Genomic DNA, 18,220 nt, shown 5'->3' on the forward strand with positions numbered 1-18,220 from the left:
TGAATGTTTACATGTTATGTGCAATTAAACCATGGCAACATCTAATGTTTGTGTAGTATTATGTTCAGCAGACTGTGTTCTTCTATTGTTGTGACTTAGATGATGTTCAGAGCACATTTTATGCCCAATTCATGCAAAACTCCACGTAATCCCAAGGGGTTCACATACTTTTTCTTGCAACTGTATGTTGCCCTACTCTGGGCTCTCTCCTGTTCCAGCACCGCCCTCCCGAGGACTGGTGACCAGAACTGGACAGAATATTCCAGATGCGGCCAAACCATAGTTTTTTTCTCTTGAGTAAATTCCCTTTTTAATGCATGCTAATATTTTGCTTGCTGCAGCTTGCTGCAACTTGGTATTCCATGCCATTGCTGAACCTGTCATCTACTAGGACCACCAGATCTTTTTCCATCATGGATTCCCCCAGAGGTTCTCCAACTAGCCAGTAATTTGTGTTCATATTTTTAGCCCCCAGGTGATTACTTAAAATTTTTCAACATTAAACTTAATTTGCCATGTACTTACTCACCCTATTATTTCAATGAGGTTTTCTGGTAAAGTTTCTAAATCTTGTGAAATTATTGTCCTACTTAGCTTTGTATCATCAGTAAATACTGACACTGAGCTATGTATTATTATTATTATACAGGATTTATATAGCGCCAACAGTTTGCTCAGCGCTTTACAATATAACGGGAGACAATACAGCAACAATACAGTTCAATACAAGAGGGTTAGGATACCAACCTCTATAGCATTTATGAAAAATTTAAACAATTGGCCCCAAGTCAGAGCCTTGTGGTACCCCACTTACCAATTTAGTCAAGTTCTGAGCTCTCGCTATTTATCACCACCCGTTGGATGTGTCCCTGTTACCAGTTTTCTATCCATGAACAAACCCTGTGGTCCATGCCTATAGAACTTAGTTTGAAAATTAAACATTTATGTGGAACTGTATCAAAAGCTTTTGTAAAATATAGATACACCACATCCACTGCCCTTCCTTTGTCTAGATGGCTGCTCACTTCCTCATAGAATGTTAACAGATTGGTTTGGCAAGAAAGACCTTACGTAAATCCATGCTGATTACTATTAATCATACTGTTTTCTTTAGCAAATTCTTGGATATAGTCCCTTATCATCCTTTCAATTAGTTTACATACTATTGATGTTAGACTTACTGGTCTGTAGTTCCCAGGTATATGTCTCTGTCCTTTTTTGAATAGTGGTACTACGTGGGCCCTTCGTCATTCAGTTGGTACTATTCCTGTCAGTATGCTGTACATAAAAATTAGTTATAGCGGTCTGGCAATAACCTGACTGAGTTCTTTGAGGACTATTGGGTGGAAGCCATCTGGTCCTGGTGATTTATTCGTGTTGAGATTTTCTAGTTTTTTTCAGACATTGTCTTCTGTTGGCTACAACGGTACAGTCTGTGGTGTGTTACTAATGATACCGTCCTGTTTTCTATACCCCTCCTTTTCCTTTGTAAAAACTGTATTCAATACAGTTGTCTTCTTCTTGTCATTTGTTGGTTACACCATCCTCCACCATCCTTTAGGGGGCCAATATTTTCAGACCTCTCATTTTTACCATTATTATATTAAAAAAGGTTCTTGGAATTCTTTTTACTCTCCTGTGCTATGCGCCTCTTGTAGTCTATTTTAGACCCTGATTGCTCACTTACACTTTTTATTGCATTCCTTGTAGTAGTGGAATGCTGACAATGACCCCTCTGCCTTGTATTCCTTGAATTCCTTGTATTCTTTTCTCTTTAATAAGTCCTTTTATGTTATAGTTTGGCCACCCAGGTTTAACCTTCACTCTTTTATATTTATTGCCCAATGAAATACACTGGATCATACCTTTATTTAATTTTTTCCTAAAGTATTCCCATTTTTCCTCAGTGATGACACTGCCCTGCCTTGCTGCCATTTCTAACTGTGATTAGAGATCCAAATCCTCTTTACCCTTCAGGTTAGGGGGCCTGTAGCATATCCCCACTATTATTTTTCCGCATGACTCTTCCCTTTGGAGTTCCACCCACAGGGATTCAACCTCAGCCCGCAACCCATTTGTAATGTTGTCCCTCACGTTTACTAACAAATCATTTTTAATATACAATCAAACCCATCCTCCTCTTCTACCTTCTCTGTCCCTCCGATACAAGGAATTCCCCTGGAAAGATGCTGACCATTCATGTGAGCTATCAAACCAAGTTTCTAAAATTTTCATATGAAGTCAAAATCCTCATCGTGTATTAGCAGCTCCAGTTCCTCCATTTTGTTAGCTAAACTTCTAGCATTTATGTAAATGCATTTTTTGTACCAGCTCGTATTTTTACCTTCTTAGTTTTTTTGTGTCTGTGAATATGCTTTGCCATGCAACATACCCCAGGTTTATGCATTATGGTTATAACACAGTCTGACCTTCGCTTGCTGATGGTTATTGCTTCCTCTGATCCCTCCCCCCACCACCTAGTTTAAAAGCCCCTCCAACTTTTTGGCCATCCCCCCCCCCCCCCCAACAGAGCTGTACCCTTCCTATTAAGGTGCAGTCTGTCCCTACTATAGAGCTGGTATCTGACTGAAAAATCAGCCCAGTTCCCTAGGAACCCAAACCCCTCTTTCCTGCACCAATTTCTTAGCCAGGTAATTTCTCTTAGCTTCTGCTGCCTCTCTGGTGTGGCTCGAGGTACAGGCAGTATGTCTGAGAATACCACCTTGGGGGTCCTCTACTTCAATATAGCCATTAAGTCCTTGAATTTATTTTTTAGGACACTCCACCTTCCTCTAACTATCTTTGGTACGAATGTGTACTGTGATAGCTGGGTCCTCCCCAACCCTACCCAACAATCTGTCCATCCGATCTGCGATATGCCGCGATATACCCGGTAAACAACATACCATTCAGCGATCAGTCTTTGTGACAGATTGCCCTATCTGGTCTCCCAATAATTGAGTCCCCTACCAACAGTATCTGCCTAGCCTACCTGTATCCTTGCCCCTTCTTTACTAGAGTAGTCATTTCCCTGGCAGCTAGAGGAGGGAGTCTGTTCCGGCCGTGCCACTCCTGAGCTGATAACCCCAACATCATGCAACTTAACATATTTATTGGGATGTATCAACTCAGGACTGGCCTCCCTAGGGCTCTTCCCTCTGCCCCTCCTTCAGACTGTCATCCAGCTACCTACATCTGGCTCCTGAACCTCTATATCCCCCCACCCCTCTATGCTGGCTCCCGCCAGCATCTGCTGGCTAATGTCCAAGCTCCTTTCCTAGTTGCTGATGCTTCGCAGTGTTGCCACCTGATTCTCTAGATTCAAGATCTGGGCTTTCAGACATTAGACAATGTAAATACATCTAAGTATAGGAAAAAGAAGAAAGAAAGGAAGAAACTGCAAATAAAACATCACAAAATATAACATCTCCCTCTGTACTGCTTTTTTTGTGTTTCCTATCAGGGATAAAGATAGCAATAAAAACACTATATCTAGAAGACAGAGGGAGTATAGGTACCTATGTCTTGTTTTTACATGTTTTTATTGTTTGTGTCTCCATTGGGGGGATTCCCTGATTTAGTGTCAAGTGTTACCAGTTCAGAAAGTGAGGGAGAATTTTCACAGTAAGGTCAATGGCAGCAAGTCCTAACCCTTCGTTAACCCTTCTGTACTCAATCTAAAAGTAAGGAGAATCACGTCTGGCTTAAGTTCTACTTTAACCTCCCTGGCTGTATTCCCGAGTGTAGCTCGGGGTAAAATTTCAGTACCAAAAGCGGTAACCCTGATCTACACTCGGGCTTACCATGCAGTGCTGCATAGGGAGTCCCTGCAGCACTTACCTTGTCCTTTGCTCCCGCGATGCGTCCCCTGCAGCGTCCCCGGCCATCTCCTCCGGCAGATGCTGGCATCCAGCTTCTGTGTTCCGGTCCCTGTGACGTCGGGACGTACGGGCGCCGCTGGCGGCGGGAAATTTGAAAATTTTAAAAAAATGTCATTTTTTTCAAAACGATTTTACATAGTAAAACATTGCTGTTTCAACCCATTTCACATACATTTTGTCCCGAGTGCTCTGTCCTGTCCCCTGCCTGCATTTTGAATGTTCTTTCTGCCTGGAAACTTAGAAAAGTCCATGGCGTCCAAAAAGTGTCCCTTTAGGTCAAAAGCGGGTTTAGATCAGCTAGAGAACAGCGATAGTAAATCAGAACCACTTGCAGAATTGAGTGATAATGATTCGTGGGGGAAATTCGTCATCAGACACTGAAAACAATTTTGCGACTTTGCTCAGTGATGTGCGAACTTGGCGCTCTATTTCAAATTTCAGTGTTTTTGGTTTGATTATATTATTGAATTAAATGTAATATTATTATATTATTATTTTTTATGATTATTTATTAAATTATAATTTATGATTTCGTGTTTCAAATTTTATCCTACCCGGGATGTTTACTAGACTCTTGTTCGGACAGATTTCAGTGAGTTATTCCTAAATTACAGCCTACAATAAAAAACTACATATTTCCATGCAAAATAATGGTACCGCTTTCAGCACCAAAAATCTGAAATAATCATACCGCTAGGGAGGTTAAAGCATATCAAGGGCTGTGCTAATGCAAATTATTTAATGGAACTCTCAAACTGCAGAATTCAATTACAATATACATTAAAACGTAACAGACTGACATTTTCTTAAACCTGTCAACTGAACTAAATGCACACTATCTTGTTTTTATGGGCGGAAATACTGAATGCTTTGTTATGGCTCAACTTGGTTGCAGATGGGCTCTTACTTTGGCTCCTCCTTATGTGCAGTTGATCTCAATGCTGATGGCCTATCAGACCTCTTGGTGGGGGCACCCATGTTCTCAGAGGTGATGGATGAAGGACAAGTGACTGTTTACATCAACAGAGGAAATGTAAGTACACCTTATACAAAACAGTAATAAAATGATAATGTGTCTTAACAGTACACTGGGGGATTTACTAAAACTGGTGCGTACAAAATCTGGTGCAGTTCTGTGTAGAAACCAATCAGCTTTCAGGTTTTATTGTCAAAGCTTAATTGAACAAGCTGGAAGCTGACTGGTTACTATGCACGGTTGCCCCAGATTCTGAGTGCTCCAGTTTTAGTAAATCTCCACTGGATGATAGTGCTATGATAGTGTAAAAAAGCAAACAGTATTTGCTTTAAAGTAGAAATTAAAACAAAGAGATAAATATGCTATCGCAATGTATATATGTTTACTGTTTTACCTGCCAAAAAAAAGTGTGATTTTCTGTAGTCACACAGTGGGTGAATTTCACTATTTAAAAACATTTCTTTACTTATTGTTTGGTGCTGTGTGTTTCCTACATTGACCCTTCAGATATATGTATAGCTCACGCTAGAAATGATTTGTGTATAAAAACCAAGAGCTGCAGTGTCACTAATAGAATGTGTTAATTGTTTTATTATTATTATTATTATTATTATTATTATTATTACATCGAGTTTATATAGCGCCAAAGGGTTTGCTCAGCGATGTACAATAGAGGGGGGAACAATACATGGCACAGTACAACAACAATAACAAACAACGTACGAGGGGTAAGAGGGCCCTACTCTTTCGAGCTTACAATCTAGGAGGGAGGGGGTAGTGGTACAGTAGGAAGTGGTTGAGGGGAATGAGGGGTGGGAGGAATGAGGGGGAATGGCCGTTAGGTGAGTGTGGGGTAGGCTTCCCTGAAGAGATGGGTTTTGAGGGAGCGCCTGAATGTGAGGAGGGAAGGCGACAGTCTGATGGATTGGGGCAGTGAGTTCCAGAGGATGGGGGAGGACCTGGAGAAGTCTTGCAGTCGTGCATGGGAGGAGGAGACCAGGGAGCAGGATAGAAGGAGGTCCTGTGAGGAGCGAAGGGTACGGGTAGGGTGGTACCTGGGAATCAGGTTGGTGAGGTAGTCAGGGGCAGTGTTGTAAACGGCTTTGTAGGTCAGGGTTAGAAGTTTAAATTTGATGCGTTGGGCAATCGGGAGCCAGTGGAGGGAGAGGCAGAGGGGGGTGGCAGAGGTGGAACGGTTGGTGAGGTGGATGAGTCTAGCCGCTGAGTTCAGGATGGTCTGAAGCGGGGAGACACTTTAAAAGGACATCAGCTGGGCTTCACATTTTCCAGACATACTGTAGCTTTTACACTCTCATTTCCTTGTTGTTGATTTCCTTTGACATAAATCTGTTTGACTTGCACACATTTAGTCATTTCCTAGAGACTTTGTAAGTCAGTATTATATATGGCAGAGTTTCAGTAGTTTGTGTTTTCTTTTGTATGGGAATTCCTTCAAATGTAAAAAAACCTCAAATCCTAAACATTCATGGGACCTATATGCCAGTTGGATGCAGATCATATTTTAGCTAACTGTGTAATTTGTTTACAAAAATCTATTTTATAGTATCTATAAGGGCTCATGTACTTACCCCTCTTAGCCCAGCACATTCCTCGGACAGGGTTTCTACATTTGCCACAGCAAAAACGATACCCACTGTCGCATTTGGTGGGCAGTACCTCCACCAAAAATTGCCTATTTAATGGGATGGAGGTGTGCTGCAACCACAAGCTGTGAAATATTTAGTAGCAAGGAAATTTCACTAATGGACTTATTGCACAGGTGGCAACCTATCATGGTACCATGCTTGAATTCACTGAGCTCCTGAGAGCGACCCATTTTTTCACAAATGGTTGTAGAAGCAGTCTGCATGCCTAGGTGCTTGATTGATTGTATACACCTGTGGCCATGGAGGTGATTGGAACACCTGAATCCAATGATTTGGAGGGGTGTCCCAATACTTTTGGCAACATAGTGTAGTCTGCTTTACAATACTGTAATCTTAAAAAATTTTTAAGGTGTGAATCCCTCAAAAAAAATGTGCTATGAATTTATAACTGCAAATTGTCGAATCAAAAAACATGTGCAAATACCTCATAACATGCTGCCACATTGAATTAATTAAACAAATGAAATATTATTTTAAAAATAAATAAAATATCGATGCGGCACTTACACTCAAACAAATGATTTTCAAAATAAACGAACACATAAATAGTCCAAATGATTCAGTCCATTCTTGTGATCACCACGTGGAAATAATTCATAATCATATATCACTTCGATCCTCCAACAATCACCACGTGAATAATTGTGAAACAAAATAAAACTGTGCCGTGCTCCCCTCTCAGGTGTGCACTTACCAAATATAATTGCCTTCCATTCTCAAGGTTGGCATACTGAGCCTTTGGATATAAAATTCTCCAAGAAACAGACCCCCTTCAAAACACAGAGTAGATTCCTCCAATGATGACTCCCAATCTCCAAGGTATAAGGCAATGACTCTCTCCAATGCTCCAAACAAACATCTCATAGAAGATAAAAAATAGAGACCCCACATGGTGCAGTACTTCCTAAAATCTTTTATTCTCCACCTGAGAATACTACTTACAAGAAGTATGACAAAAATCAACCCCAAAGATGTATGTGTCTTGGTTAGTCAGAGAGGAAAGACCGAACAATGCCCTCATCACTGCCGTTCCTCGCTCTCAAACGTTCCCTCGTCACTTCCGGTTCCGATTGTCGTCACTTCCGATCGCCGCACAACCAATCCCTGATGCGTTTTTTGAAAAAAGGAAGAAATTTCACCTAAATCTACTAATTTCTTTAAGATGTAATTCCATAAGTAATGATCATATTTAAACATCGTTGGGCTTAAATGACAAATCACAATATTAATAACAAATATTTATTTCATAATCAAAAATTATTTAACATAAAATATTAAAATCAATAACTAAGAGTTTTACAATATATTGTTTAATTAATAGTATTAAAAGAAAAAATAAAATAATATTATCATTTTAATCTTAATAAAGAGACAATAAAAATAGAAAAAGTTGAGAAAATGAAAATGAGAAAATATAATTCACTAAAAAAAAACAAATGAATGTATGATGCTTAATGTCACCTCCATGAAAGAATCCAGTGATATTATTTTATATTGTAAAGCGCTGAGCAAACTGTTGGCGCTATATAAATCCTGTATAATAATAATATTATTCTATAAACTGCTCCATATATAGATTAAAATATTTTATGTGGTTATATTACGCATTACTTATAAAGCAGTATATATCTAGTTCCACATTTAAGCCCCCTGGTGTCAATGATTTAAGGAGAAAAATCCATTTAGCCTCCCTTTGTAAAAGGTCCCTAACTCTATTAGATCCCCTCCATTTAAGGGGAATCCAATGTACCCCCCAAAACTTTAATACAGAAGGATCTTTTTGATGGTACTTTGCGAAATGTTCAAAATACATTGTGATGTTTAACCATTTCAATATCGGGCATTTTTACACCTTCCTGCCCAGGCCAGTTTTCAGGTTTCAGCGCTCTCACACTTTGAATGACAATTGCGCGGTCATACAACATTGTACCCAAACTAAAATTTTATCATTTTCTTCACACAACTAGAGCTTTCTTTTGGTGGTATTTAATCACCGCTGGGGTTTTTATTTTTTGCTAAATTAACAAAAAAAGACCGAAAATTTTGAAAAAAAAACACGTTTTTCTTTATTTCTGTTATAAAAGTTTGCAAATAAATAATTGTTCTTCATAAATTTAGGCCGAGATGTATTCTGCTACATGTCTTTGGTGAAAATAACCCAAATTAGGATGTATGTTTTAGTTTGTAGGAAAGTTATAGAGTTCACAAACTATAGTATAGATCTGAATATTGATCAATCCTGAAGTACTGACGGCCAATCTAATTTCTTGAAGTCCAAGAATGTCAGAATAGTACAGATATCCCCCCAAATGACCCCTTTTTGCAAAGTAGACAGTCCGACGTACTTCATAAGAGGCATGGCGAGTTTTTTGAAGTTGTATTTTTTTCGGAAAATGAAAAAATAAAATAAATTATTTTGACTCTTTTTTTTTTTACATACTGTCACCAGTGCAGTACAGCGTCATCATATAACTGGCATGGCGGTGATCAGGGACACTGACTGGTGACAGTGTGAAAAAATTTTTTTATTTTTTCTTTATTATTTTAAATTTTTTATTACATTTTTTTTTTTATTTACATTTTTCATATTGCACTATGTCCAAAGTAGTACAATGTTACCATAGTAACATTGTACTACTTTGGGGAAGTGATCAGTATTTTTTTTTTTTTTACACAATTTGTCCGAGGTACACGGCCAGACAGATGACAGATCGCACCGCTGCGCGGCTCTGCAAGCGCGCGAACTTAGCATGTGCGGGAGCACGCCAAATGGTGGCCTCCCGGAAAGCTAGTGCATTTTTCCGGACGCTATACGGCTATTGGCCGGGCGTCAAATGGTTAAACCCTATTTTAATATTCTTTATATGTTCTGCAATATGTACTTTTAAAGGCCGTTTTGTTCGTCCTATGTCAATTAAACCACATGGGCACTATAGAGCATAGACCACATGCGTGGTGTCACATGGGATGAATTCAGGGATAGTGAGCTTACGTCTCACTGTATCAGAAGTAAAAGAAAGTAAATTAATAGTGTTATTCGTAACTGTCCGACATGCTTTACATTTCCCACATGCTCTAAATCCTTTTTTCTGAGGAAACAGAGAGATTCTCTTAGGAACATCTATAATTTTTTGGACAATTTTTTCCCCAAAATTTGGTGCCCTTCTATAAATAAATCTAGGTGACTTAGGTAAAGTGAGACCCAACTTTTTAACCATTAACAAAATATGCCAATGTTGTTTCATAATGGATTCGACTTCTTTGTACTGACAGTGATAGTCAGACAAAAAACTTCACTGATGATTATCATCTTTTAAGACTTCTTTCTATGCCAAGCACTCCTCCCTATCTCCAAAACTTCCCGTACAACCTGATTGAGAAAGTGTCGGGAATATCCTTTTTGTACAAACCTCTCTGAGATAATCTTAGCCTGCGAAACATAATCCCGATCATAGGAACAATTTCTTCTAATTCTCATGTATTGTCCCCTAGGGATATTCCTCAACCAGGTTGGATGGTGTCCACTTCTGATGGATGAATAACTATTTCTCTCAGTAGGTTTAAAATATACTTTAGTACTAAACATATCCTCCCTTCTTTCAATGGTAACATCCGAAAAATTTATCGAATTTTGACTCCATTTATAATCTAATTTAATATGATTTCTATTGTTTATTCAGTATAGACATAAATCTACAGTTGTGTCCAAAATTATTCAACCCCCAATGCTGTAAAGGGGTTTAGGGACTATAGTGTACATTTGGAATTGTATTCAGAATCAAATCCTACAAGGACGTTGTAACTACCCAAATGCAACTAAAATGACATCAATTGTTTATGTAATACAGTAGTAAATGGTTCTTATGTGGTTTCTTCATTGCCACAATTATTCAACCCCTTAAAGACTACCACTCTGAAGAACAGAGGTTCATACAGGTGCTTTCCATCAGGTATTGAAAACACCTGTGGATGTCACCGAGCAGCAATCAAGCATAATAAGCACCAATTAGGCAGCTTTAAAATGACTGTGATACTCAGCTCCTTCTAGACATTTACTGGTGTGGTTACAAACATGGTGAAGGCAAGAGAATGGTCCAGGAAGACAAGAGAAGAGGTGATTTCTCTTCACAGGAAGGGCAATGGCTATAAGAAGATTGCAAAGATGTTAAACATACCAAGAGACACCTTAGGAAGCATCATTCGCAAATTCAAGGCAAAGGGCACTGTTGAAACGCTACCTGGTCGTGGCAGAAAGAAGATGCTGACTTCGACTGCTGTGCGCTACCTGAAGCGTAGAGTGGAGAGAAGTCCCCGTGTGACTGCTGAGGAACTGAGAAAAGATTTGTCAGATGTGGGTACAGAAGTTTCAGCCCAGACAATAAGACGCACACTGCGTAATGAAGGCCTCCGTGCCAGAACTCCCAGGCGTACCCCCTTGCTGTCTCCAAAGAATAAGAAGAGTCGACTGCAGTATGCCAAAAGCCATGTGGACAAACCACAAAAGTTGTGGGATAGTGTTCTGTGGACTGATGAAACAAAATTAGAACTGTTTGGGCCCATGGATCAACGCTATGTTTGGAGGAGGAAGAACAAGGCCTATGATGAAAAGAACACCTTGCCTACTGTGAAGCATGGTGGAGGGTCAATCATGCTTTGGGGCTGTTTTGCTTCTGCAGGTACAGGGAAGCTTCAGCGTGTGCAAGGTACCATGAATTCTCTTCAGTACCAGGAGATATTGGATGGAAACGTGATGCAGTCCGTCACACACCTGAGGCTTGGGAGACGTTGGACCTTTCAACAGGACAATGATCCCAAGCATACCTCCAAGTCCACTAGAGCATGGTTGCAGAGGAAAGGCTGGAACATTTTGGAGTGGCCATCGCAGTCACCAGACTTAAATCCGATTGAGAACCTCTGGTGGGACTTAAAGAAAGCAGTTGCAGTGCGCAAGCCTAAGAATGTGACTGAACTGGAGGCCTTTGCCCATGAAGAATGGGCGAAGATACCCGTAGATCGCTGCAAGACACTTGTGTCAAGCTATGCTTCACGTTTAAAAGCTGTTATAACTGTAAAAGGATGCTGTACTAAGTACTAAGATTGAATGTCACTTGGGGGTTGAATAAAACTGATAATGCTGTGAGCACAGAAAAGACATTTGTGGTTATTTCATTATAACTGTTATGTTATATTTGTCTGACCTACAAGTGCCTCTTTAATGTAAATGTAAGCAAGATGACTGAATGATCAAAAGCAATGTCAAACTGGCCAAAACACTCAATTTCAGTGGGGGTTGAATAATTTTGGACACAACTGTATGTAATTCTACCTCTGATCCTTCCCAGATGAACAACAGATCATCAATGAATCTTTTATAGAAGGTTAATTCAGGTCTCTGGTGTTGGAAAACAAATCTATCTTCCCACTCGGCCATAAAAATATTGGCCAAAGTGGGAGCAAATAGCCACACCACTTAACTGTTCATAGAAATTGTTATACCAAAAATAATTTAGATGTATTGAATTTTATATCTTTTAATAACTTGAGTAGATCTTTTGTATCTTTTAAGTAAACTTTGGTTTGTAATACACTAATCTGAAGAAATGTATCAAGGTATTCACCCAATCTGGCTGACACAGACCCTATACCATTCACTATGGGTCTACCTGGAGGGCATACTACATCCTTATGAATTTTTGGGAGAGTGTATATTATAGGTATTCTGCAACTACTTGGTATAAGATAACTTTTTTATTAAAATATATAAAATTCAATACATCTAAAGAGATATATATGGTAACAGCTGATGTATCATCACTATGCACCATAATAGGTCATGATGATGCAATGCTTGCTGTCAGGAATGGACTAATCACTGGTGGTGGGACTCACCTACCGTGTGGGCTGCAGTACCAGGGCTGACCAGCGGGTGCTCTCAGCATCCAGAAGCTCACTCCTGTAGTCAGCCAACACCTGGGGCTGATTGCAGGAGGTGTATTTAAGGAGTGACCAGGCCTGTGATCAGGGCCTTGGTGTATGTTTCCCATTAGCCCCTGTACCTGGTATCCTGTGTTCCTGCCTCGTTGCTGACCCTGCTTTGATCCTGACCTCTGCTGACCGTCTCCTGTTGAACCCCTGGCTTGCCTGACCATCCTTCTGCCTGATCCTCGGTACCGCGCAGCCCGCTACCTGCTGGACCTGGCTTGTGACCCCGACCATTCTCTGCTTGCTCCTCCTGTACCACACTGCCCGCACGATACCGACCTGGCCTGTCTGACTACGCTTACTTCAACCGACGATCCATCCATCCCGCACGGATCACCTTTAGTAAGTCTTCCCGCCTCTTCCCATCAGACTCCGTTCCTGCACTCCCCTGCCAGTACGCTCTACCACAGCCGGACGCACTCAGGGGTCGCGACCTGGTTCCAGTCTGCACCAAGTCCATCCCCACCATCAGGGGCCCTGGTGAATAGCAGGCTGGGACTTAGACCCCGCGCCCTGAGGAAATCTGTGCTGTGGGCTGCTAGAGACACTGCCAGGCGGCACCTGACAGTACCTTACGGACTGCCTGACCATTCCACCTCTCCAGCCTGACTACGCCTGTGTTCCTGAAACCTGCTACTTCCCTGTGTCAGTCCACACATTTCTGGTCATACCCGGATCCCTAACACTTGCCCTTAATTGGGCGTTAAGCAAAAGGGATGATCTCCCATACATACAGAAAGTTTTTTTAGGTAAAGCTTTGGATTTTTGTTTAAAACACAATTATTCGGTCTTTCCTCTCTGACTAACCAAGACACATACATCTTTGGGGTTGATTTTTGTCATACTTCTTGTAAGTAGTATTCTCAGGTGGAGAATAAAAGGTTTTAAGAAGTACTGCACCATGTGGGGTCTCTATTTTTTATCTTCTATGTAATGTTTGTTTGGAGCATTGGAGAGAGTCATTGCCTTATACCTTGGAGATTGGGAGTCATCATTGGAGGAATCTACTCTGTGTTTTGAAGGGGGTCTGTTCCTTGGAGAATTTTATATCCAAAAGCTCAGTATGCCAACCTTGAGAATGGGAGGCAATTATATTTGGTGAGTGCACACCTGAGAGGGGAGCACGGCACAGTTTTATTTTGTTTCACAATTATTCACGTGGTGATTGTTGGAGGATCGAAGTGATATATGATTATGAATTATTTCCACGTGGTGATCACAAGAATGGACTGAATCATTTGGACTTTTTATGTGTTCATTTATTTTGAAAATCATTTGTTTGAGTGTAAGCGCCGTATTAATATTTTATTTATTTTTAAAATATTATTATTTCAATACTGTAATCTTGCTTCCCATGCAACTGATTCTTTTCAAGATGTAGATATTAAAGTAAATCAAAACAGAGAAAAATGTAAACCAAATTTAGTACATAACTATAGAAACCATACAGTGCCATGATATACTAAAATGCATTGACATCCATGGTATAGGGAAAATTTTAGTGGTATTAAAGCCTTTTCCTTGATTTATACATACAGGTAAGCCTATAATGAGGCTTACCTGTAAGTACAGTAAATATTTCCTAAATGTGCACCATTTAGGAGATATATTTACTTTAGTAGTATTGATATGCCATCCATTGAGAGAACTGTGCCGTGGCCTTGACTCCCGTGCGCATGCACGAGAGTCACGCCATCGCGGCTCAGCTATTCAAACAGCCAGAGCCCGTGAAACCGGAAGGAAGACCGGATGAAGATAGAAGCCCTGTCAGATGTGACAGTGTGCCACTGGAGGGCTTTGCTTTACAGTAAGTCTTTCATAATGTGTTTAGTATGTGATGCATGCTAGCGCATGATTCTCTTATCTTGCAGGGAGAAAATGTTTTTAGAGGGTTTTATTTGTGGTTTACTACTGCCTTAAAGTGGTTGTAAACCCTTACACACACCTGAAGTGGCTGGCCTCACATGATATACAGAGATTGTTATTACTATACAGTATTTATATAGCGCCAAAGGGTTTGCTCAGCGCTGAACAAATTCTCCTACATAAGCTGTATCTGTCTATTCTCAGTCTTCTCTTCTCTACATCTGTTCAGAGTGCTGAATTTTGAATTTTAATAAGCTTGTCTGAGAGTTCAGAAAATGGGGGCGGAAAGCTGAAATTATATACTGCAAAACCCAGTGAGGAGAGCTTTAAGAATTGATTGCAGGGAAGAGACACACTCCTCTTCACAGAGCTCACAGGAACAGAGCCAAGGCTGTCAGTCTAATGTAGGTCCCTCACCTGCCACCATTTTTCTCTTGCTGTCAGGAAAACTTGTCAAAACTGATTCATGCTGATAGCTGAGGAAGGAAGCATCAGCAGACAGAAATGACAGTTGGTGCTCTCAGTTGAGTACACACTATAGAGGGATGTGCTTTGTTCGTATTTTAAGTCTGAGGATTACAACCACTTTAAGGTGCATACAAAAAATGTATATCGGTTTATGGAATAAAAGTTTAAATGCTTCCAAATGGGGGCATGATAGAAACATATGGAGAATCTCTGCCCTAACCCTTTGTTGATCAACAAAGCCATGGGGTCGCCAATTCAGTGGTGTTAATAAACCAAGGTTCAACTTAAGTTATAGTTAGTGTTGAGGTTAGAGTTCAATTTAGTAGCTTTTTTGGATAGTAATTGTCCTTGTTTATCAATAAAGGCATTGGTCACCATGTCAACGCTGACATGATAATCGCATGGCTTTGGTAGAAAAAACAAATCTGCCTCCAGTTTTGTGTCGTGTTTGGTTTACTACTATTTAGTGCAGGTTTACTTTGAAGTATTTTACATTTGTATGACTTATCTTTGTGTCGTCTCTTTATTAAGTGTTGTTGCATGGCGACCACTTCCTGTTATCTCACATATATATTCTTATTATTATAGCCAAATTTACCCCCCTAACTCCTCCCACAGTTCTTACACTACATAAACAGTAATATACCGAAACGTGCGGATTGTTCCCGATTGGTGTGCTATTACTTTGTGGAACGTTTCGCTGAATGGTTCACGAAATATCGGCGTTTTTGTGGTGAAATTGGTCCTATAGGAATGAATGGCGGAATGTTCAAAACTAGAGTGGGAGCTGACAAAAGCTAGAGTGTGAGCTGAAAAATCAGGACGTGATTTCTAAACTGCCATCACTCCCTCATTTTCAAAGCCCACCTACACAAATCTTATATCAAAACGTTCAGCTATCCCTCCTGCCACTAAAAATGTCCACGGCTAAGCCATAGTCCTGATAGTTTTCACAATATGACCATTTGTTTGCAACTCACGCCGCCCATTGACCTTTTCACAGTTTCTCCAGCCACTCCAACCACACAACCGTTACTCAAGCCAATCCCCCCAGTTACTCCGCCCACTCCAGTTGTAGACTACTGGTGGAGGCAAGAACACTTCACACAATTTCTCCAGAAATTGTAGCTTTTCTAGTTAAGTTTAAAATTATTATGCAGAATGTGTTTTTTGAACTGATACATTGTCAGAAGTGCTGCAGATAGGACTGTTGCTTTCACCCTATAGCCTATATTTCATACTATAGCCAGAGACTGAAAGGCAAAATCTGATTTGTTGCTGTGAGCAGTTGTCCCTTCAGACACTTTGATAAATCATAACAACTGAATGTGGGACAGATAATAAATATAGTACATAAGCGGTGCAATTTTTAAACCAGAAAAATAATTTATGTGCAAAGTGTCTTACTGAAGAACAGTCTGTGATTCCTTTGACTGCAAAGCGAAACAAAAACGAGAAGCGCACAAACCTTGCGCATTACCTCAGTAAACAAAAATTTATTAATAAGAAAGGTACTCGCAAACAGCGAATAAAATCAGGCATGTAAGTCCTCACAGGGACTTCAAAGATAAGGAGCCAGCTCTGAGGAAGAAGGTCTGGCCTTTGAAACGCATCAGCTGAACTGAGTGTCTACCCCCACGATGGGACTCGCGCTGGCTCCTTATATTTGAAGTCCCTGTGAGGACTTACATGCCTGATTTTATTCGCTGTTTGTGAGTACCTTTCTTATTAATACATTTTTGCTTACTGAGGTAATGTGCAAGGTTTGTGCGCTTCTCGTTTTTGTTTCGCTTTGTAGTGTTGGTCGGGCTTCCCCAGCCTTGTTTGGAGCTGCACAACCTTTGGTGCACTGGTGGTCGCTTTTTTCCAGTTCTGGTTCCATCTATTTGCCACCTGCCTGGGTCCTAGAGCACAGAAGGAATCGTGTTTGGTCTACTGTGATTCCTTTGAACCAGCCAAACAGTGTTATACTCTCTTGTTTCCCAAGACATACAAGAAACACAGTGATGCCAATTGGTTGCTCCATGAGAAACACAGAGAGATACTTCATACATGGGATTCAAATTTTTTGTGCTCAACAACACAGTAAATTAATTCTATGCCATGTCCTCTTACAAGCCTGCAAATAGCCTGGTACTTAAGGCCATTGACCTTTTTTATGCTGGCTTGTGTCTCATTGGTGAGGTTTACATTCTCTCCTGACTTTACCTGTTTCACCAAGACATGAGAAGAGATTTCTCCAAAGTGAGGGAAAAAACCCATTTTGGCTAAAACATATGCATTATATTAATAATGGTGAAAAATAGCCCTAAAAAGCCAAAGCGTTTCGGCCGTCAGGCTATAGTCAATCCAGCATGGCTCTGGACAATTTAAACCACTTTCACCCCATATCTAACATACCCTTCCTTGCCAAGATCCTTGAACAAGTTGTGATATCTCAGTCACATAATCACCTGGCTTTAAATAGCCTATTGAAACTCCTTCAATCTGGTTTTCGGCAACTGCACAGCTCAGAAACCACCTTGGTCAAAGGCACTAACGACTTTCTGTTAATTTCTGATTCTAGCTCACTAACTATTCTTATTCCACTGGATATTAGTTATGCCATTGATACGGTAGACCATAATCTTTTACTCTCTCATCTTGAATCCATATATAGTCTCAGAACTGACTCTGAAATTAAGTCCTATCATACTGATCACGGTCACTTTGTTTCTCCTGTTGGATTTCGGTCCAGTCAAGTACAGTGTTCCCCAGGGCTTAATCTTGGGTCCCTTACTTTTTAGCGTTTACATGTTTCCACTCAGCCAACTGGTTAGATCACATGGGCTCAATTATCACTTTTATGCTGAGGAAATTTAGATATACATCCACACTAAACCGGATTTTACTTTGGCTGCTTCTCTCCTATCTAACTGTATTTGTGATATAAAAACTTGGATGGCCCATAATTTCCTTCAATTAAACTGTGACAAGACTGAAGTCCTGCTTATTGGCAACCCCCATCAATTGTGTAAGGCCAGTCCCGTAGCCTATCTATCGGTGGCACTGTACTTGAGCTTCAGTATAAATTGAAAAATCTAGGAGTGATATTGGATGCTAGCTTAACCTTTGATCCACAAGTACAAAATGTTGTCAGAACATCTTTTTTTCCACTTGAGAAACATTGCTTGGCTGCCTCTCATGCTATCATATACTGCAGCTGGAAAGCTGATCCATACATTTGTATTCTCCCGACCTGACTATTGGAATGCTCTACTCTCTGGTGTACCTAAATCCACTATTAATCGACTACAATATGTATAAAATTCTACAGCCAGAATCCTCACTAAGTTGGGTACAAGTGACCATGTTACCCCTGTCCTAGAGGGATGTCAGGT

The 18,220-nt window shown here is 40.3% G+C and overlaps 1 protein-coding gene across 1 annotated transcript in view; it reads left to right on the top strand.

The window, feature by feature from the left end:
• Window positions 1–18,220, top strand: part of ITGA9 (integrin subunit alpha 9) — a 694,926-nt gene that overhangs the window by 238,315 nt on the left and 438,391 nt on the right. The window contains exon 9 of the mRNA XM_089682391.1: window positions 4,777–4,914. Within this exon, the coding sequence (XP_089538517.1) occupies window positions 4,777–4,914 (138 nt within the window). The remainder of the gene's footprint in view (window positions 1–4,776; window positions 4,915–18,220) is intronic.

The sequence above is a fragment of the Staurois parvus genome, unplaced genomic scaffold (assembly GCF_062004578.1).
Source record: "Staurois parvus isolate SC_StPar_1 unplaced genomic scaffold, SC_StPar_1.0 ptg000288l, whole genome shotgun sequence".
Lineage (NCBI taxonomy): Eukaryota > Metazoa > Chordata > Amphibia > Anura > Ranidae > Staurois > Staurois parvus.